We start from the raw sequence: 21,227 nt of genomic DNA, 5'->3' as shown, positions 1-21,227 counted from the left end.
TAATACGTAATCTATTTCTGGCTTTCCAGCAATTGTCGAATTTGAAATTCGCGCTTCGATATCTTGATCGTGGCTGCACTGACATGAACGTTGCGACCTTCGGACTGTAATAAAATGGAATTCAGAGATAAACGAAGCATTGAAACGCGCATGTAATGTGCAGCTAACGATATCTGTTTTAAAGATTATCGTAGTTGCGTCGACATCACCGACTTTTGACATGAGGTTGCTTTCGAACCTCGTCGTAAATGCGTACAAACACCTGACAATAGGTGGCAACCTACCGGTCTGTTCTGCTAGTTTAAGGAAAATGGCGACCGAGGTGGAGAAGGCACAATCCGCTGCGCCGGAAGGTGATACGATATTTGGAAAGATATTACGTAAAGAAATCCCATGCAACTTTATTTACGAGGATAGCCAGGTAAACTATGGCGTAACACATAAAATTGTATTTTTTTGTTGAATTACATAGCAAATTCGACCTACCGGCGTCACTTGAACGTTTTGCATCAAACTTGTTGAAAATATTATGTATTATTTTATGCACACGATATTGCTTACCATAACATAAAAAGTATGGCCAAAATGTCTGAATGTGTTTGTAAGCATTAAAATAAATTTACATTATGCTATGTATTGCGTTTACTTTTATACGTGCAGCAGAAATTCCGTCTAATTATCTGAAATGATTTGTTATTTATTTTGCCATCTATATGATTATTATATAACCACTTGTTCCAGTCTACTGAGTTGCATAGAAACTATTAGTTGATTTTTGTTATATCAGAAAACTTGTGAATTAGAATAAATATAGATATAGAGAGGAAATTAATTTTTATATATTTTTATATTAGTGATAGTTTGATTTGGATTAAATAATGTTTTGTTTTTATGCGAAATGCTAATATTAATTTATTGAATATATTTCTGATTTGACAGTGCGTCGCATTTGATGATATAAATGCTCAAGCACCAGTACATTTTCTGGTGATTCCACGAAAGCCAATTTCGCAACTCTCCAAAGTTCAAGATGAAGATGAACCTTTGCTTGGTCACCTGATGAATGTCGCTCATAAAGTTGCAAAGCAAAAAGGTTTGACGAATGGGTTTCGTTTAGTCATCAACGATGGAAAACACGGTGCACAGTCAGTGTATCATCTGCATCTGCATGTTCTTGGCGGTCGGCAGTTGCAGTGGCCTCCTGGCTAATGTATTTATACATTTAAATATATAAACCTTGATTTTCGTTATGAAGTCGTTACTTTCTATGAATAAAGTATTGGAAGTATATGATTGAAGAACATTGTATAAAAAATATCATCAGTAATATAATTTATGTATTAAAACTATAATTGATAATATCTAACGGTTTTTTATGACATTCCACTTTTATTTGTTACAGATGCAGCAAAAATAATGTTCACAAAAATAATACGTTTACAATTTTAATTTGGTTGAAAGAAGTAGTTTTATCTTCTTTCATACACTTCATATACAAATTTAATTCCTTTTTCTTCCTGTATGCCTTGTGGTACCGTTGGATCGCTGGAATTATTATTATTAGAAAAACAGCAATGTGAAACATATCTAATGCAAAGAAACATTAATACTTACTCGATTAACACGAGATCGTTTGGGATAGAAGGAAAGAATGTATCACATTCAAATTTTTTCTTTATACGCGTCAAATACAATCGTCCAAAGTACGAAGATTCCATGGCACTCTAGTATGAAGTTATACAATAATTGTTACATCTAATTTAAATTATTAACATTTAAATTTTTGTTGCAGTATCGGGTCTGTTCTTTTAATCGCACTTTCTGTTGTTCAAATTGTTTCTCTTTCTTTTAACTTTGAATCGCGAATACTTGATACGTTTCATTGTGAGTACGTTTCACGAATGAAGTGGAGAGAATCTATAGTGTTGTGCAACCGAAAAGAAAGTATTGGATTAATTTATCGTACAAACCTTGTACAAGCTACTTCCTCCTATTACCCATATCCTTTCTACTTCATTCTGCATTCCTGAAATTATGTCAAGCGCATGTGGTATACTTTTACATGTTATCGCGTCATCTCCATAATCCCTAAAATTGATATATGATCTATTGTTTTCTGACAAATTAAATTTTCTTCGACATTTGTTATTTTGCCCATAATTACAATGATTGCGAAGTTAACACCATATTTATTCGGTCCTTCAGAGGTCGATATTTTTTGGGGATGCACTCCCACGTGCGCCGACCCATAAGTACGACGTTCCTTTTATTTTTATGCTCTGTGTTAATCGTCATGTACGTGAAGTACGCCATTTCCGTCCTACGTACGAATCATTCATTCAAATATTCTCTCTAAATTAATTGAGTATACGGTTTATTAATCTTACTTTAAACGCCATGGTAAATCGCCATTTATTCCAATACCCATATTTTCGCATGCTGCGGCAATTAATTCCAATTTAGGTGGCATGTTGAGTTGCACTCTTGAATAAATCCGGTGCAATGATCCTAAACACACATGGCATTATTTAATTTACGTTTGTTTAAAAAAATCGTGATTGAACACTTTAATTGAAGTTTTATTGCTCCATTGAAAATATTAGTTCGTGAAAAAGTCGTGAAATATTAATATTGATGATTCTTCGATATGATTACGTTTTTAATAATAGCGATAAGGTACAATCACGCAGATGTATCAGCGATTATAAATTCTAATGGAATCGCTTTTTAATTTTTACGTTGTCAAGCAATTTCAAGGACTAAGATTCCTTTCACTTTGTCAATGCCAATAATATAAAATTACTGTAACTCGAAGAGTTGTTTTTAAAAATTAAGCTCGAATTGTAATTATAAAAAAATTTAGAAATTATATTTACAGCAAGCATATTTTAAGAAAAAGCCATTGATTTGTATTCAGAAAAATGACCATGCTAACATTTTTGCTTCAATTCTCCATCAGATTTTCCAGTAGATATTTTTTTATTTTGTTATATTAAAAATTCTTTTAGATTCTACAGAAGATGCTGATATCAGCAAGTACTTTACATGATTCTTACTATCACGCCTTGACGTCAAACAAATTTTTTAATTAAAATTCCATTACTTATATATACGAGCTAATTAAATAAAATAATTAATAAATTATGTGAACAAAAGATCTAAATTGTTTCAATGCTGCCATGTATTAAATCTTTCAATTAATTATCTTGATAAGAATTTTATTTGCTTATTCTATTTACTTTAGCTCTGCTGACTGTCGCGAAGGAAACTGTTTACTGACTAGTGAGACTAACGGTCGAGCTATCTGTTCGAATATCTTGTCCCCACCATTCTGTTTTGGAATTCTTTAGAGAAACGCGAATCTTTCTTTTAAAGTGCAATATTTGATGCCATTCTTTTTGGCTGTGCTTTTCTTCACTTCCTAAATGGTCTTAAAAAAAAAGAAAGAACAATTTTCTGTAGCATAGCGTGTAATATAATTTATTCGTTTTAGCTACACTTCTTTTATACCGTTCATCTTTCCTTCTCTTTTCTTCAGCGTGGAGAGAAAAAGAAGAGAGATGAACGATGCGAGAGGAGTTTAGCTGAAAAGAACAGACCAATAATGGAAGAAGAAAGAAACTTTTAAGGACTTAGAGAATCTTGTCCCAATAATAACGTCAATACTACCAACACTTGAACTTCGGACAAAACGAAAGAGGGGAAAAGATATATTGTTATTTGCAATAATATTTAACTTTTATGTTGTTATTCAGAAATATAAATGTTAATCGAATGTGATGAGAAAGAGACTTGCACTCAAGAGAAATAATTCAAACAATCTGGATCAAATTTGTTTGTATAAAAAATATATATACAACTTACTTCCATATTTATAAATGTTAAAGTTGAACAACATTGTATCGAATTCTTAAACCGATTCCAAGTACGATCTTCCTTCACCAAAAGCTGTGTGTCGTAATCTGATGAATCTTGATAGATTATTTCGAATAATGAAATAATTATTTTTTATAAAAACTACAAGTAATAGCTGTTTTTTATAACTACCTTACACTTTCTGAAATTAAAATAAAAAATGCGTGTAAAGTCCTTTAGATTATAGAATGTAGGACAGAATTATATATTTGCAATTTAATATGTCATATTTCTCTGATGAAAATTTTTCCTAAAACTTTTATACGACTTGAAACACTTTTTAGAAAAACTGAGAAAGTTTACAACTTTTCTTAGAATATTACATATACGAGTATATATAAATGTGTTGAAAAATATTCTAAGACTTCTCATTCTATACTTCTCATTCTGTAATTTTGTATGAAATTTGTAAAATCTGAGAAAACTTAAGATTTTAGAAAAATTATAAAATAAGACATTTCAGAATATTTCATATTAATTTGAATTTTCATTTAATAAAAATTCTAGAAAAGTTGTAAACTTCATCGAAAGTGTTCGAATTTACGTAAAAAAACCTGAAAAATTTTCTAAAAAGTTATAAATTATTTCAAAACTTAAATTTACCCAAAAATTTGAAAATTTATATGAAAAATTCAGTAGAGATATTTTTTACACATATATATATATATTGCATATTTGTGTGTAATTCTTCGGATATTTTGTATATTCTACAAGTTAAATTCTATTTTAAATTCTGACCCGAATTATAGATAAAAAGTTAAAAGAGAAGAAAAGTGATAGAATAGAAAAGTAATAAAAGTATCTATTTAGCAACTAGCTATAAGGAACAGACCTGAGATCGCCGAGCTTCGAATAGTTCGAATTCACGGTTTGCGGCAGCACAATCTGTGCGATTAGCTCGAGAAAAATTTGCCATACAGCGGCATTTGTTAATCTTCATCAGAACGTATTTCGAGATCTGTCGTGTTTCATTCGTACTTCGCTATCTTGTCTGGAAATTTAGTACTGCTGCAAGTAAGTGGAGTACTCCAATACTGACAGAATTCCATAATCTAGTAAGAGTGGTATGTGCGTAGTATGCGTATGTCGCTGTTTCATGAATGTATCTATAATTTATAATTATATCTATAACTTTTAAGTATTTTCTATATATTTGAACGAATTGTGGATTTAATTTTCTGATAATATTAATGGCACAGCTGTTAACATTGTCCATCGCTTATTGTAGAATATTTTGTCTGTGATTTGATTAATTTCCGTTTCTGTGGAGGTTATATTGATTTAATCCAAGAATAGTTACCTGAGAAGATTTTTTATATCCCAACAATGAAGTTCGATCAGTTTTTTTTTGTTCTCTTGATTGAGAATATCTATATGTTAAAAAAAATTTTTTCTTATGTTTATTTAGAAAATGTTGATTAAATCTACGTAATGATTTTAAATAAATTATAGAATAATTCATATATATAATTAACCCTAGCTATATACACACTGAAGTCTCAGAAATTCCAGTACAATTTGCTAAATCAAAATTTTTTTCGTGTTTCTAAACTTTTCTTTTTCTTTGAATCTATATATCTCAAAGTTCCTTAATTCTATCGATTTTTATATATTATAGACTTGTTTCTTCATCGATTGGAAAAAAAATTAATTGAAACATGTCCTTTTTATGGAAGTTATGGTATAAATATGGATAGGGTCCCAAGGACCCAAGTGTGTATATCAAGGGTAGAAAAAGTGTGTATAGCTATGATTAATAATAATGACTTTTAACTGGGAATGTCAAGGTCACCCCAGATGACTGTCTACACAGTAAACAATTAAGTGACTTCTTGGATACAATGTTAGAGCTATGTGTCATTTTTAATAAGCGATATTCAGACACATGTGATTAATTTTTATATATTTTAGAATGTCTGGCCGAGAAGGAGGTAAGAAGAAACCCTTGAAGGCACCAAAGAAGGAAAGCAAAGTTTTGGATGATGAGGATGTAGCCTTTAAACAAAAGCAAAAGGAAGCACAGAAAGCTCTGGCTGAGGCAGCAAAGAAAGCCAGTCAAAAAGGACCTCTGGTTACCGGTGGCATAAAAAAATCTGGAAAGAAATGATCGTAGTAATAGATAAAATATGTGATCTACTGTGCCCATAAATGTTCCAATTGTAACAATGATTTTGAACTTGATCTTATTGTTACGCCAGACTGCAATTTTTTTTTGACGACCTTTATTTCTGAGAGAACTTTTAAACTTGTAAATATAACATTATAGATGTGTTCTCTACTAACTTAAAAAAAAAATGAATGCGAGTCTTGTATAATAGCATTTATCAAATACGATTTTATATGTTTCACGTCAAATACATTAATTCAAGAGGGAGCAAAATAAAGAACACAAAGATCTCTAAATCTAGCAATCCTTACGCTTTATATACTGTTAACATAATTATTGTTATAATACTATTTGATATTCTCAACTATTGCTTTAGTTTAATATTAATGAAAATATATATATATATATACATAGTATTATTATGTCAAATTTTCTGATTTTTATGACAAAGATTTCAGCTAATAAAAATCTAGAATTTTATTAGATAAACGATTATTATCTTATGAATACCGTTAGATGACTACGCATTTGAAGTTATAGTCTTGGCAACACTGGTAGCAGGTGATTAATCGCCGCTACTGGTCGATGCGAGGAACTAAAATACAAACTCAATTCTAAATGTGTATTTAAACTTCGTTGTTTTTCCAAACGTGAAAATTTCACGTTATAAGCAATGATGTGGAAAACATCAGTTGTCACCGCGTCAGACCGTTTATTTCCCGGTTTGGCATATCACGATCGAAAAAAGGAATTTTATGATATAGGTATGCATCTTGCGTTCTGCATTGTTATGGTAGCAGTTGTTGCCATGAGAAACGGTAATAGTAAATATTTACGTCACTCTAACTGATCTATTGTCGCCATTCATTTTAATGTTACAAATCAATTTATAATTAATGTATCAATGAGATATTTTTAATATATTGTTTGAAGATTTAAGGCAACAATAGTATTAAAATTAATCAAAGAATTTTTTTATTACAAAGCTAACTATTGAATTTTAATAAAAGCGAAACGCGCGTAATTTCTAATAATTTCGAAACTCTCGTTACAACTTTAATAAAATTTCTAGTTTTACTAGTTTAATAATACACTTAATTAAATTTTTTGCATTACTTTTTTGCATATTTATATATTCTCTTATATATTTTTCTCATTCATTATTTGCTTTATACAGGAAATCAGATACAATCCAATTTGCCCCTCCAAATGGCATTGTATTTTAATGTATGGATGTATCCCGTATGGTTTTTTGTAATACTTATCAATTTAGATGCAAAAGTAAATATGCATCAAAACTGAATTTTTTTAAAAATTTGACAGACAAAGAATATAGATATTATTTTTTATTTTACAGTACTATTACTTGACAGATGTATACAAATTTATAACTGTAGCCGTATTTATTATTATATCAGTATTGGAAGGTATACGGCTGTATTTGGGATATCTTGGAAACCTAGCAGAGAAGGTAATTTATTCAATAAGATATATAGATAAATTAGACGAATTGATGTTAGCGGCGATTGAAGGTATTCTCTTAATCTCTATACAGATTCCAGAACTGGCAAGCTTTTGGCTGATATCTACTCTCATACATTTTCCTTTAGAGATGTTCCTTCTTTTCGATAGCAAAACCAGACCTCATTTTAGCGAAACAATTACTAACAGTATCATGGCGTTTCTGCTCGTTACAGAAATTATAACAGCTACTGTAGCTTTAAAAAAGTCGGCAGACCATCATGCTAAAAGGTTTTATGTCGCACAATTATATGGGATTGATGATAGTAGACGTTAATTGATATACATTTATTGCTTTTAATTTAACAATAAAATATTGCATTATTAATATAATGCTAAAAGACTTAATGGCTGCATTCGGAAACGTCGCTCGGATACCTCCGAACGCAGCCAATGTAACATGATATAAATGATATATTAATGATTTGAATAGAAACTAATTTTTGTATACTTGGTTGAAATCTATAGAAATGTAATATATAAGAATTTATGATTTTATGCTAATAAACATGCATAAAATTTCTTAGCTTCGTTGTACCTTCTTTAATTTTAAATCTATGTATCTTTTCAGGCAGTATTTTCTATAATTAATAATTAAATAATAATATAATTAATAATTACTAAGTAATAGAAGATATAATATTGAAGTTTTTATGTTGTATAATATTGAAATTATAATTTTTGAATTTATGATATTGAGCTCTAACATATTTTATATTATACTACAGTAGTCACTTCTAGATTATGATCATTATAAAACATTTTTAAGGCTATTATATTTTTCCTTAAATTTATTAAGGATAATTCCATATTGCTTAAAGTAATTTCTTCTCTCCCTATTTCTCCATTGGCTAATGCTAATAGGAGCTGCGAACGAGAAGGCGTCATACGTGACAGGAGCTGTAACAAAACCAATATTTAAAAATTTATAATTTTTGAAGTTATTAACTTATAGGCATATATAGAAAAATATATAGTTACATTGAACAACTGTTGGGCCAACCAACCATGATATGGTTCTAAAGTTTCTTTGTACGCTTCTCTCATGAATGCAACCAAATCTTCTGTTGCTTCCCCAGTTTTATGCGTCTCCACGATTCTTTCAAAGAATAATAAAATCAGATGTAAAGCTCTGAAACATTTAACAATCATTAAATAAAATTTTTTTATATGCAAAAGCATGTATCCGAAAGAACTTAGTAGATTTAACAGTAGCAATATATACAGCACAGAATAAATAAATATCCACATTTTTTATCATTGGGGTTTCAGGCCTAACAATAGTTTTTGTGTGAATTCTGTACATTTTTTTGTATACATTCAATTATGCACCGATTACTCTTTGACTTTGAAATGTGATAAGTTTATAAATATAATTTCATATACAATCGATAGATAATTTAATATTATTTATATTAACTCTCACAAGTTGACGGTGGGTCTATTGAATTCATTTAATTATAAATCTCTGTCAAAAATATCAATTCAATTTTTTTATGTTACATCAGCAAGTTGAATTATTCTTATTAAAGAATATATACTTAATATTTTACTTATTAATATTATACAAGTTATATTATTTTGATTCCTTGAAATTAATTAGTGCCTTTAATTAACATAACTTAAATAATTCTTATATACCAAGCATAAGTAACTAATGTTAGCTCCCAAGAATGAGCATTAGAAAAAGGTTATTGCAAAAGATAAAATTTACAAAAATAATTGTTGTGTATAATTGTGTTAAATAATTGTTGTGTATAATTAATTGTGTTAAATTATTATTATAATTCTGTCCAATGACTGAAAATGTCAACATTTGCAGTTACACGTTTAATAACCTTCTTAACCACATTAAGGCATCAACTGCAATGAGATCCTTTTCAGTAGATTTTTCAAGCAAAATCATGTCTTGTAGGGTCGAGTTAGCTGTTTTATCCATACAGTACCTAGTGGTAAGCTTCTGTAAATAATTTAAGAATGTAAAATTCAAGTTCCATAGAGACTGTTAATAAATATTATTCTTGTGAACTTCTTGCTTCACTTACATCAATGTTGCCTTGCATGTCATGCCGTACGGGTGCAAATAATTTGCCAAATTTATCTGAAATACAAATTTGTTTCTATTGTACGTCATGTTATATTTAAAACAAGATTAATTCGTGATCATACAGCAGCGATTTGATTTCAGTTCCTTGGGTAACATTTGAGGTTAAGGTCGAAAATAGGTACATACCAACTGTCCGCACGACATCGCGAGCGGCCTGCAAGAAATTCTCGGTGTCTATCTTGTCATCGATTATTTCAGGAAATTGTAGTTTGTTATCAGTTTCTATTACTGCACAAGTATTTTTCTGAACGATCGAGTCGGAGGATGACATGATTTACTTCAAATACATACTACTATGCATACGTGCGATATACTTTGAAATAACGAAATACGTTGCTATATTGTTATCTTCGGGATTCTAGATACAATTTTTTTAAATTATTTACTTCAGGAAAAAAAAATTCGATATCGATTGACCGTCACTATCACGAGTAATATTCCATGTGATTTCGTCATACATTTGCGATAAGAATTTTTTAAATACTTTCTTATGTTATATTTTTGCTACACAAATTATGTGATATATATATATATATAGACTCAAGTACAGATAAAAAAATATATAAGGTGTCCCATTTTATTTTAAACAGTTAAATGATATCTTGAAAAATATATATGGAAGATATGAAAACCCGTTTTAAACAAAAATTGTATAATTTGAAAGAACGCAAATAATAAAATAAATTTTGAATAAACAAAATTTAATGAATGCCATTTACCACATATTAACTATGTAAACTTATCTCATTAAGGAGAAATAGGTAAAAAAAAGTTAGTCATGTTTCTAATTAACTTTGTATTCTTAATTCAGTACATATAGACTATTTTTGTCCATTTGCCAGGATTGATGGTACAATATTGTCTCAGTAATTTTTGGTTCACTAGCTTAACTTATTAAAATAATTTAGGATATAATACTGTATATATTATATATACTTAATCGTTTGAATGCTGAAGATGATCGTAAAAATCCGTGCGAAAAATTGTCTAGCAATGCATTCGCACTTCTCCTATTTCATGTAGAAAAAAGTTGATAAGTGTTGTGATAAGTAAAAATAAAATTTACTGTATGTATATTTTTTAAATCTATTTGTAATTAATTAAAAGAAAACATTTTGATTAATGCTTAATTCTAAGAAATCCAGTTGGAGTTGATTATCAGCTGCTCGTTGGTACTTTTCAACAAGAAAGATGAGAAGTATGATCGCGCTGCGTGGCAACATTCAAATGGTTAATAATATATAGATGCCCTGACGACTTCTAGTCTAGAATTTAGTCTAGGCTAGAACTTATGTCAATCGTTTTTTTAAAAATTCTACTTACATAAGTGTGTTTAATTACATACTCTCTGAAAACTTTTAAGAGTAATTTTCACTCTGAAGAGTGAAATCTCTCTTAAAAATTGAAAATTAAGTCACTCTTTTTCAAGAGTGTCTCAATTTTTACTCTTTAGAGTTTAGAGTAAGATTCCACTCCAAAGAAACCAAGCAGCAAGCTGATGTTATTTATCGTCATTTTGACGTAAGTGTCATTAAAGACGTTAAAATGACGATAAATAACGTTAGCTTGCTACTTGGGAATTCAAAGAGTATATTGTAAGATTATTCTATACGAAATATCCGCAACGCGTATATAATTATCAAGCACTTCCAATACCTTATACACTAAATGTATATACCCCTCGTTTGTAATACTCATTTGTGCACGTTACGGATATCATTAATTAATTATTATATTTTCATTAATAGAGATTGAGACTAGAGCTCGAGGAACGCTAGAAACTATTGTTACAAAATAAATTATTATAATAGTAGTTCCCTGCATATTCGACAACATGGAAAGAGTTGTACATGAGCAAGATGTGTTATCAAATATTTCATTTGACTACATCATCATACATTGTTATTATAAAATCCATATCATCTATATGTCAGTTACATATTTATGGCGCATTCCACATTTCAGAAGACCATTTAAAAATAAACTGTTTAGGATTTTTTTAATGAGCATGAAAATATCTTAGTATACATATTGTATAAGGTTGTATAAGGTTGTATAAGGTTGTATAAGGTGCATATATTATATAATGGTAAAAAAAAGTAAGTATTATATGTCTTGCATCCAAAATGTTGAAAGTAATCGTTTTTCTGTTTTATTTGTAGCTACAATTACAAAGTATATAAAATTTTTTAGAATTTTGCCTGTACTTTCAGATAAAAACATTAATCTAAAGGTACAGGAAAAGTCTTAAAAAAATTCATGTTTATATATTAAAATTTTATAATGTTATAATTATAGCTACAAAGGAAACATTTCTTAAAACGACTATCTCAATATCTTGGAAAGTATACTTACATTTTTGACATTAAACATTATACGATATGTATACCAACATGTTTTTATAATCATTTAAAAAATTGCAAGTAGTTAATTTTTAGGTGGATCCCTAAGGGAGCGTTTATATTGGCCGTAACTGTATGCCGTAATCTGTCAAAATTCACCGATCACCTTCGATCATATTCTCTTTTTACAATGGAAGGAGAAAAACTCGATTGTGATTAGCCAATTCTTAGATTACGGCATATGGTTACGGCCAATATAAACGTTCCGCACGTGGAATACACCATGTGTAGTAGATACAAGCTTTTATTTGATTCTCAGCTGTACAAATTGTATATTTGTCAAAGTATAATTTATAACATAAATACCTAAAAATTCCACTCTGTTATTAAAATTATTTATATGGAACAGAGTGTAATGAAGCATTAAAATAAATTTATTAAGTAATGTGATACGAGAGAAAGTTTTTCAAATTTCATGTGCAAATTGCTTTCATTTTAGCCGAAATCGTATTTGTATTTTTAGAAGCAAGGGATATATAATGGCAGTATAATACTTTGATTAATAGTTTTAAACGAAATGCGATCGCCGTAAGGTATCTGGACGATTAACTCTTGTTTAAACAGAAATTAAAAGTTTATTTTATATTCACAAAATTAAAAAAAATTAAATATAAAAATTAAATTGTAAATATCTCTTCGCAGTTCATTTTTCAAATTTTTATTCTCACTCAGTATTGCATTTATTACGTATATATATATGTGTCTAAAAATATCTTATTTTGTTTATGCAGATTTATTAACAAATATAATTAGCGCATAAGATATCAATAAAAAATTAATTTTTCTATACATATTTAATTAAAATATTTAAATAATAAACTTTAAACAAGGAACAAATGAAAAATATAACATCTTTGAATAATTTACAATATGTATATTAAGCCAGTATTGCTTACGAACTGTAACAATCTTCGTCGGACTAGAAAATAAAATTATGCATCATTGTTTCTGCTGACCTTTAAAAGGCAGTAGGAAGAGGATGTTTGAGCACATTCCCGGTGGAGTCTTCGGCAATGAGGGTAAGAGTGATGAGGCAGTGGGATGGAGGTGGTGGAACTAAAGCTTCCAGAGGTGGTCGTAAACCAGGAAATTGGCGAGAACCCACAACCATCCCACCCGACGTCTCTCTGAGCTCTATTACTCGTACTCCATATCGTGATCTTACCACATTCCTTATAAAGAAAAATTATTACTTATTAAAAACAGTTATGCTGAAATTTATTTGATTTTGTTACTGATGTAGAGGCAGAGTAATAAATAATTTAAGAAAAAATTAGTCGGTTGAGCGTGAAAAGGTCGTTTGATGTTTAATCATTTATAACATAACATCAAACGAGAGCGTATCATCGATAACAACTCACCTTTTTCCATCGTATTCTATTTCGTGATGATGCCTATTGGAACGATTGTCCATTTCGCTGTTAAACCAGCGATGATACGCAAGTAATGCTGCACATGATGGACCCCAGAATGTTCGGTCAGGCTGTGAAAGAGGTTCGGAGGCGATCAGACTCTTAGAAAGAGATCTATTAAGTTCAGGACTAGCTGGCGCTGAAAGTCTTCCGGGTAATTGTCTCGAAGTAGACGACGGCGCGGGTCTAGATGTTTCCGAAAGCAATCTACCCCTTCGTGGACTTGATAATACGAGATCTTGTACAGTTACCGTGACACTGAGTGGCCGGCTAAGGGCGACAGTAGTGTGTTGGGGATCTCTTCTAATGGGATTACGATTGAAATCGATTCCAGCTGCGCCTACAAAAACCCTATCGACGTAATCAAATCCTCGACCCATTATCCCCTCTCGAGTATGGCCGAGATCGAAGGTGTGACCAAGTTCGTGTAGAACGGAGCCTAATGTTGTCGCCAAACAGCCGCCGTGCGTGCCACGATAATTACTGTCGTCCATAAGCTGCTCAGTATCAATGACAGTAGCATCCAGGAATCTCGGTAATACCTGATAAATTATATGAAAGGCTCTATTTTTTAATATTCTCTTTGAACGCCTCATGTGAAATGAAAAGCGAATCCACATTATATACATGGTTCTTCTTTGTCATATCAAATTAGTCAATGAGCATCGTCAACTAACCTGAGCCATACACGTAGGCCAGGTGTGAAGACACGCCGAACCGAAGAGCGCTAAGCCACCTCCACCGAGGGCTGCATGACCTTGTGTTCTCGCCAAGGTATCCTCGTGCGTGCGAGGACTGGGTGCGCCGCGGTATCTCGTACACGACAAAAACGCTAAGTATTTGCGATCTTTAGATGCCAAGGGACCAGTCATCAGCTCGCGTGCGATCAACTCCCACAGTTCTCTTTGCTTCATCGCTCGTGCCTGGTCCACGTGAAGCATACTATGCATTACCAGACATTCCGGACCATCCAGATCCCTTTCCAGCTGAAAGGTCTTTCTGCCGTAACCGGCCTCTTGAAGCTTTTCAGCTGTTAAGGTTTGCAAAAGTCTGGCACCTAGTCCTATTCTCGTTGCCGCGCTCTCAGGTGATCGATCCTCATTGCGTGGACCCTAAAACGTAGATCAGATCATGACTTGCGATGGATGCGAATAATTCGCAAAATTATAATTGTTTCACGAGATTAAGCAATCAAGAGAAACAATCCAATTATCATGCTGGAATAACATAGACAAGGCTAACACGACAACATTTCATGCAACAGAATAGCGATCGATAATTGGAGGAGTGCACGCTACGTTCCAAGTAGCTGAATTATGAGTCACGATTCACTTATCTGCATTATGTTCCTTAAGTATCAATTACAGCTAATCAAAATAATATTCCTGAATATTAAGTCTAATATCGATAAAATTGGAATAATTGAAATGCGATTGAAATAATTTTGTGATCTAAGACTTTAAGTAATTATGTAAAAATAATTTCTATGAGGGAGAGAGAGAGAGAGAGAGAGAGATTTTGCTGGGAGATTACTATACAAGTATAATTTACTGTTATCGCTACCTGAAAATAACCATCGTGACCCGCACAGATGACGTAGACTGGTGTCACCCGCAGCCTGGTGGTTCTCGGTTCGTATATGAGAACCAATCTTCTTTTATGCCCGCCCGCCTCGAGTTCTAATTTGTTCGGACCGCGTGCCAGATCTACCAGGACACGGAACTGACCAGCGATGATCGGCCATTCCGAGGTCACGTTCTTGTGACCCCGAACGGTAATGTAACTGCATAGCACAGGTGCACGACCTCTTATCAGGGCCAAGCTGTAAGTCAAGGTCTCGCCGTCCACTAAGTTGCGTATCGTGATGCCTTCCGGGTTACCGTTCGCCGCAAAGGTGCGATGACGATAATGATTGTCCGCCAATGTCGCAACGTCCGCAAGCACCTTAAATATACACGAGCAAGTATTTCATATTTGTACTTCCGAAGCTGAGTACATCTTGTGTAACGCCAAGAAGTCGAATAAACACAGATGTTTGTTGTTATAATTTTTAAGAAATTCTTACCGTTTGTTACTTTCTAAATTCTTTGAAGTGAAATCTCTCTCTAAAAAATGAAAATTAAGTCAGTCTTGAAAAAGAGTGGCTCAATTTTTAATCTTTTACAGTGAATCTCACTCTTTAGAGTATCCATCGAGAAAAATTGACAAAATTTACTCATTATGTCATAATTTATGATTTAAATGACAAACTTTGAATCATAATAAATTAAATTAAAAAATTTGATTTTCAGGCATGCTTCTGAAATATACACACTTTGATCACAAGAAATAATTTGTTTTAGATCCATTTCTATCAATGCAATTTAACTTTAATGTCGATTTAATTTACTCTTTATTTTTTTGCAATTATTAGAACTAGAAGAAAATAAGTTAATCTATATTAAAGAAAACGAATATAACATAACATGGATAATTATAAAAATGACTATCGACGCAAAATGAAATTCATCGTCCTTTAATCTTAATCCGATTAAATTTCCTAAGGGATACAATGATAAACATACTTTAAAGGCATCGAGGTTTTATCGGCTGTAGTAGCTTTTCTACCGTATATAAACTCAAAGGTTTATTATTAAGGCTTATTATAGTAAACTCCTGTGTAGAACAAAGATTTCTATTATTGGACTATATAGGGTACAAGATGAGACCACGTACGACATTACATTTTAGATAATATTCATACTTTATTGTTTCAATGACATTTTAATTAATATCGCAATTTTATAGAATATCGCAATTTTATAGAATGATTAAAAGGAATATTATAAAAAAAAGATTACCATAACTGTGAAAAGTTCTTTTAATGTTTTCTGATATATGACATATATTCCTATAAATATCTTTATTTCGTCTACTTTCATCAATGTATATTAATTTCAATATCGATTTAATTTACTTTTTATCTTTTTCTAATTTTGATAGAATTAAGATAAAAAATAAATTAAAATGAGTTAAAATTAATCTACCATGATAGAAACGAGCTTCTGTCACATACACACAATAATCTTAAGTATGTACAAAGTTCAGTTTGCGACTTGTTTTGTAAGAAAGCTTGAAAGTTTTGTCGTTAGTTCGAAGCTAAAGAACAATACTTCGTTTCACGTCACATTCAGAACTCTTTTGAAAGTAGCAGCTTAATCTTCCAGTAAAGAAAAACAGATCGATACGCCAATTCTCGAGTGGTCACTCTACGAATACTCCAGTACGAAATGAACGAGAAAAAAAAAAATTTCATTTCCTGATTTTAATTACTGCGGAGAAGTATCCGTATATGATTTGTATATTTTACTAATGTCCATTTCTATTTATATAAATTAATTTTAATTTTGGTTTAACTTAATTGTTATCTTTTTTTAATTTTTAAAACTAGGAAGGGAAAAAAATAAATTAAATCAAGATTACGTTAATCTACATTGTATAGATGGGCATAAATAATCAATACGTCCGCATAAGCGGATGCACTAGAACTGCCGCGTATTCTATACTGAAGAACTGATAGTGATATCCTATATTTTCAATATTTATATTGTATATCTAATACAAAAAAAAATTATCTTAGCCAAAATGACATCAACATTAGTAAGTTTTTTGAGATAAGATTTACGTAATAAGCTCTAAAAATTTTCGACCCAATTTATATTCTATCCGCAAATATCAAAATAATAAGCATTGTTATATTTGTCTACTATTGAGATACAAAAAACTTGCGAGTTTCAGTATATTTTTCGAAAATATTATCAGAGACGTATTCGAGTAATATATATGGACATAGATATAGGATATTGGGGGATGAAGTGGAACGGGAGGGTTGGATGAGGGAAGTGGGGGAGGAAAGAAGGAAAGTGGAGGAGAGTGTGGGAGTGAGAGTGAATGAGGGAATGAATGAGGAAGAGAGAGAGGGAGAAAGAGGTAGAGAGTGTATGGGGAGTGAAAGAGAAGTTCTGCGGGGATGAGATGAGAAGGATGATGAGAATGAGGAAAGTGGAGGCCAAATGGTGGATTGTACAGCGGAAATGGGGATCCAAGATGGGGGGAGAGAGAGAGAGAGAGAAGCGTTAGGTAGTGCGTAAGATAGAATAAGATTTTTTTACTAAGGCCTCGGTAGTCTAAAGGCTTAGGACGCTCGCACGGTATGCAAGAGATCCGGGTTCGACTCCCGGCCGAGGTATAATAATATTTTTCGCAATAAGAATTAATTATTTATAGACTTTAATATGTTACTTATCATTATTACGATCGTTTCGATGATGCGAATAAGCATCAAAAATTTGTTAAATTGCCAGTCAATTTAACTCGTGATGTTACTGCGGTAGTTTAGGCTCAATTTCACAACTCACGGTTAACTCTTAACCGTGAGTTGTGGAACTGGGCCTTAGTAGAGTTAGCGTTTGAAGACCGAAAAATCATTTCGGCGCGCGTTTCTGGGGGACTACATACGTAGTATATAAATTCACATAAGAATCATACAAGTATTAAGATCCAGCTAGACCGTTTAGGACTTTGATTTCTATAGTTTATGTTATCATATATACGGTCCTATAATATATTATATTATTTAAGATTTTTGTAATGTAGATTAAAGTAGTGTAAGTTGCATGGATGTAAATAGAATAACCCTAAGGGGAAGCAATAAAATATCTATCTATCTATCTATCTATCTATCTATATGAACAGATATACAAGTCCTATTTTATTTTAAATAGTCAATTGTCTTCGATATTATTGATGATACATACAAAAAAAACATTGTTTCAAATGAAGATGGAATGGTATCGAAAGGGATTTTTGATGACATATTTTTTCTAGGTGGAAGTGCTAAAAAGAGATAACGGTTATTTCCACTTTTTACAATGAAATTATATAATTTTTTTCATATAATATGATTCTAATTATTTTTCATATAAAAGTACTAAAGTACAGATATAAAAAAATCAATTATTTAACGGATATGTTATATTATTATTCTGCCAAATTTTTATATAAAATATAAAATATTTCATAATCTATATTCGTTATATATCGTTTTTTGTACCTGTTATTATATCTTGATATTATTATACACAAAATAATAAGAAAAATCGATTGTGATGTAAAGAAAAAACACATTGCAATTTGCACATATGTAATTTGTACATTATTTTAAAGCAGCAATGTGTTTTTATACTTCAATTGATTTTTCTCGTTTTTCTGTGCATTAAAATATTAAAGTACAATTACAAAAAAATTATTAATTTATAGGATATTTTATTTTTATATTCAAAATTTATCAAAATAAAGTATAAAATATTTTATAAACTATTGATTTTTCTCTATATCTCGGTCTTAGTATTCTTATATGCAGAATAATTACAGGAATCGTATTGTGTAAAACATTATATAATTTTATTTTAAAAAGTAGAAGCAATCTTCATTTATATAAAACATCCTATTATATTATCAATAATCGGAAATTAGGAAAATTAATTATTTAAAATAAAATAGAACACCTGTATATAGAATATATATGTGCTCTACTGGACATGACAGAGTTAAATACAAAAATCGTGATATCGTGAAATCAATATTTGTTAATTTTTTAACGAGAAAACTCGTTCTTCTCTCCATGACATTTCGATTATAATTTTCAGATTGAATATGTTTCATGCGACGCAATTATAGCGATGGGCTAATATCATCGCGGATTAACTTTTTAAAGCGTTATATGTGTGCGTGCGTGTGCGTTAGTATGTATATACAGGGTGATCTACTTAAATCGACCATCTGAAATATCTTGCTTATTTTTGATGACATAAAAAAATGTTTCAAATGAAAGTGGAACGGTTTCGAGGAAGACGTATTTTGGTCATATTGTTTTTTTTTTCTAGGTGGAGGCGTCAAAAAGATATGAAGGTCATTTCCACTTTTTTAAATGAAATTGTATAATTTTTTTTTACAACAATATGATTCCTTCAATTATTCTGCATATAAAAATATTAAAATAGTGATATCAAAAAACCAATAGTTTATGAGATATTTTATACACTTTTTTTTTTAACATGGCCGGAGACACTACCGCGTCTCTTGACACTTTATTTTGGCATATATTGATATAAAATGTTGAATAACTATGAACTTTTTTATAATTGTTCCTTAATATTTTCACTGAACAGAATAATGAGATGAATCAATTGATGGAAAGAAAACATACAGTTGCTTATTTAAAAAATTATCCATTTTGCTCACATATTTTTTTAAAGCAATTATGTGTTTTCTTTACATCAATTGATTCATCTTATTATTTTGTTCATAAAAGTATTAAGGTACAATTATCAGAAAATTAATAGTGTACGAGTTATTTAATATTTTATGTCAATATGTGCTGAAATAAAGTATAAAATATCTCGTAAACTATTGGTTTTCTGATACCTCTACCTTAATACTTTTATATGCAGAATAATTAAAAGAATCATATTGTGTAAAAAAAATTATACAACTCCATTTTAAAAAGTGGAGATAATATTCATATCTTTTTGACGTCTATATATTAAAAAAAAAAACATGACTAAAATACGCCCCCCTCGAAACTATTCCACTTTCATTTAAAACATTTTTTTATATCATCAAATATAAATGAGATATTTCGATTTAAATGGACCACCCTGTATACATATAACGCGCTGAAAATAAGATTTCAGTCGCAATGCAAGGTTGTCCAACATTCGCGCGCAGCATACAAATCAGACGGAATGAAAAAAAAGATCAAAAATGAAGCTGACGTTATATAATGTACTAAAGACGACACACACACAAAAAAAACTTAAGCAGTAAGACATAAACAGTAAGCAAATTAACATTTTATATTTGCTACAGTTTACATTATTGCCTTACAGTTTCTACTGTGATTAGCTGATTCACCTACTGTTTTCTCTCTGGTTTTAGTAAATTGTTTAAATTATTAAAAAAATTTTTTATTTTGTGTGCTATAGCCTTAAGAAACCGTGCGCGACAAGGCTTTCCCGTCACGTGCTGCGATCACGCGGTAAATTTCGTAAACCCGAGACTAACCGCGCATAAACGCTCAGACGACCCGAACCTCCCCTCCTTCCTGTCATTAGAGTGTGTCGCAATAAGTCGGGGGCGGAAACCGCGTTTTCACATCACGCCTTCTCTATTGCTCTCTACCGCGATTTAACCCCCGCCGAAAAGGAGAAAGATCATCGTCCTTTTCCTCCGACTTTTCCTACGACTAAGGTTCACTAAAGCGATTTCCGTTACACGCGGCTATTCAGTCGATGACAAATAGCAGACGACACCGTGCCGCAGCTGCGGCACGTCTGTTGCAGTCACGCGACCTCCTTCCGACGTATGACGTGCGTGGTCACACTGTCACAGGAGTGCCCGCGATATTCCGCGAAGATCGCGGCGTGATCAAAATACAAGATTCCAAGAAAAACCGGAGACTCCCCATCACGTTTTCTTTTACTTGACTATCCCGCGGAGGGGGGGGGCTGTGCACGAGGACTTTCCGTTCCCCATTCAGTAGGATACCTCTACACCGGCCGTTTTCGGTAACTCGAGATAAATAACAACGTAACGCGACACTCAATGGGTTCGCCGCTCGTTCGACTTATTGACTTACCATTTTGTTGGTAGGTAACAAAATTAAAGACGTCGTGTCGTCGAGAATGGCGTTGCCGCAAACAGACACCCGACCGGACCGGCTC

The 21,227-nt window shown here is 31.5% G+C and overlaps 6 protein-coding genes across 9 annotated transcripts; 3 read left to right on the top strand and 3 right to left on the bottom strand.

Annotated features, from left to right (window-relative positions):
- The first annotated feature begins 77 nt into the window (after positions 1-77).
- On the top strand, positions 78-1,447 carry HINT1 (histidine triad nucleotide binding protein 1). Of its 2 annotated transcripts, XM_018512339.1 has the most exons (3): positions 78-421; positions 940-1,210; positions 1,403-1,447. In XM_018512339.1, the coding sequence occupies exons 1-2, from the start codon at positions 221-223 to the stop codon at positions 1,207-1,209; spliced, it is 471 nt and encodes a 156-aa protein (XP_018367841.1). In that variant the 5' UTR covers positions 78-220; the 3' UTR covers position 1,210; positions 1,403-1,447. The 2 variants fall into 2 exon arrangements, with proteins under 2 accessions (XP_018367841.1, XP_018367840.1); XM_018512338.1 differs by lacking the exon at positions 1,403-1,447 and having other exon boundaries at positions 940-1,318.
- Dhfr (dihydrofolate reductase) lies at positions 1,409-3,982 on the bottom strand. 3 transcript variants are annotated; one of them, XM_018512260.1, is made up of 6 exons: positions 3,865-3,982; positions 2,388-2,508; positions 2,165-2,320; positions 1,971-2,088; positions 1,615-1,724; positions 1,409-1,545 (listed from the first exon to the last, which is right to left on the bottom strand). In XM_018512260.1, exons 1-6 carry the CDS (start codon positions 3,896-3,898, stop codon positions 1,470-1,472), a joined length of 615 nt encoding a protein of 204 aa, XP_018367762.1. In that variant the 5' UTR covers positions 3,899-3,982; the 3' UTR covers positions 1,409-1,469. The 3 variants fall into 3 exon arrangements, with proteins under 3 accessions (XP_018367762.1, XP_018367763.1, XP_018367764.1); XM_018512261.1 differs by lacking the exon at positions 3,865-3,982 and adding an exon at positions 3,240-3,785; XM_018512262.1 differs by lacking the exon at positions 3,865-3,982 and adding an exon at positions 2,656-2,812.
- Positions 3,983-4,761: 779 nt separating this feature from the next.
- LOC108764190 (translation machinery-associated protein 7 homolog) lies at positions 4,762-6,318 on the top strand. Its single transcript, XM_018512287.1, has 2 exons — positions 4,762-4,929; positions 5,827-6,318. The coding sequence occupies exon 2, from the start codon at positions 5,828-5,830 to the stop codon at positions 6,020-6,022; it is 195 nt and encodes a 64-aa protein (XP_018367789.1). The 5' UTR covers positions 4,762-4,929; position 5,827; the 3' UTR covers positions 6,023-6,318.
- Positions 6,319-6,460: 142 nt separating this feature from the next.
- LOC108764187 (transmembrane protein 17B) lies at positions 6,461-7,916 on the top strand. The gene is made up of 4 exons (XM_018512283.1): positions 6,461-6,786; positions 7,200-7,303; positions 7,380-7,493; positions 7,578-7,916. The coding sequence occupies exons 1-4, from the start codon at positions 6,696-6,698 to the stop codon at positions 7,818-7,820; spliced, it is 552 nt and encodes a 183-aa protein (XP_018367785.1). The 5' UTR covers positions 6,461-6,695; the 3' UTR covers positions 7,821-7,916.
- A 330-nt stretch (positions 7,917-8,246) lies between these two features.
- On the bottom strand, positions 8,247-10,009 carry LOC108764191 (glycolipid transfer protein). The gene is made up of 5 exons (XM_018512288.1): positions 9,777-10,009; positions 9,589-9,644; positions 9,382-9,503; positions 8,525-8,675; positions 8,247-8,443 (listed from the first exon to the last, which is right to left on the bottom strand). Exons 1-5 carry the CDS (start codon positions 9,919-9,921, stop codon positions 8,261-8,263), a joined length of 657 nt encoding a protein of 218 aa, XP_018367790.1. The 5' UTR covers positions 9,922-10,009; the 3' UTR covers positions 8,247-8,260.
- Positions 10,010-12,913: 2,904 nt separating this feature from the next.
- LOC108764184 (putative zinc metalloproteinase YIL108W) lies at positions 12,914-21,221 on the bottom strand. The gene is made up of 5 exons (XM_018512278.1): positions 21,143-21,221; positions 15,028-15,408; positions 14,142-14,576; positions 13,414-14,006; positions 12,914-13,224 (listed from the first exon to the last, which is right to left on the bottom strand). Exons 1-5 carry the CDS (start codon positions 21,143-21,145, stop codon positions 13,011-13,013), a joined length of 1,626 nt encoding a protein of 541 aa, XP_018367780.1. The 5' UTR covers positions 21,146-21,221; the 3' UTR covers positions 12,914-13,010.
- Positions 21,222-21,227: the final 6 nt, after the last annotated feature.

The sequence above is a fragment of the Trachymyrmex cornetzi genome, unplaced genomic scaffold (assembly GCF_001594075.2).
Source record: "Trachymyrmex cornetzi isolate Tcor2-1 unplaced genomic scaffold, Tcor1.1 scaffold4, whole genome shotgun sequence".
Lineage (NCBI taxonomy): Eukaryota > Metazoa > Arthropoda > Insecta > Hymenoptera > Formicidae > Trachymyrmex > Trachymyrmex cornetzi.
The sequence above is the reverse complement of the archived record's forward strand: the minus strand, read 5'-3'. Positions and strand labels throughout refer to the sequence as shown.

Coding starts and splice junctions, on each gene's coding strand:
- LOC108764184 (XM_018512278.1), bottom strand. Junction 14,577..15,027: donor GTCACGATGGTTATTTTCAG/GTAGCGATAACA, acceptor TCTACGTTTTAG/GGTCCACGCAATGAGGATCG. Junction 13,225..13,413: donor ATAGAATACGATGGAAAAAG/GTGAGTTGTTAT, acceptor TTTCTTTATAAG/GAATGTGGTAAGATCACGAT.
- LOC108764191 (XM_018512288.1), bottom strand. CDS start 9,921: ATGTCATCCTCCGACTCGATCGTTCAGAAAAATACTTGTGCAGTAATA. Junction 9,645..9,776: donor CGATGTCGTGCGGACAGTTG/GTATGTACCTAT, acceptor TTTGTATTTCAG/ATAAATTTGGCAAATTATTT. Junction 8,444..8,524: donor TGGCCCAACAGTTGTTCAAT/GTAACTATATAT, acceptor GTTTTGTTACAG/CTCCTGTCACGTATGACGCC.
- Dhfr (XM_018512260.1), bottom strand. CDS start 3,898: ATGTTGTTCAACTTTAACATTTATAAATATGGAA. Junction 2,321..2,387: donor GATTTACCATGGCGTTTAAA/GTAAGATTAATA, acceptor ATTCGTACGTAG/GACGGAAATGGCGTACTTCA. Junction 2,089..2,164: donor GTGTTAACTTCGCAATCATT/GTAATTATGGGC, acceptor TATCAATTTTAG/GGATTATGGAGATGACGCGA.
- HINT1 (XM_018512339.1), top strand. CDS start 221: ATGAGGTTGCTTTCGAACCTCGTCGTAAATGCGTACAAACACCTGACA. Junction 422..939: donor TTATTTACGAGGATAGCCAG/GTAAACTATGGC, acceptor CTGATTTGACAG/TGCGTCGCATTTGATGATAT.
- LOC108764187 (XM_018512283.1), top strand. CDS start 6,696: ATGATGTGGAAAACATCAGTTGTCACCGCGTCAGACCGTTTATTTCCC. Junction 7,304..7,379: donor TTATCAATTTAGATGCAAAA/GTAAATATGCAT, acceptor TTTATTTTACAG/TACTATTACTTGACAGATGT. Junction 7,494..7,577: donor TTGGAAACCTAGCAGAGAAG/GTAATTTATTCA, acceptor ATCTCTATACAG/ATTCCAGAACTGGCAAGCTT.
- LOC108764190 (XM_018512287.1), top strand. CDS start 5,828: ATGTCTGGCCGAGAAGGAGGTAAGAAGAAACCCTTGAAGGCACCAAAG.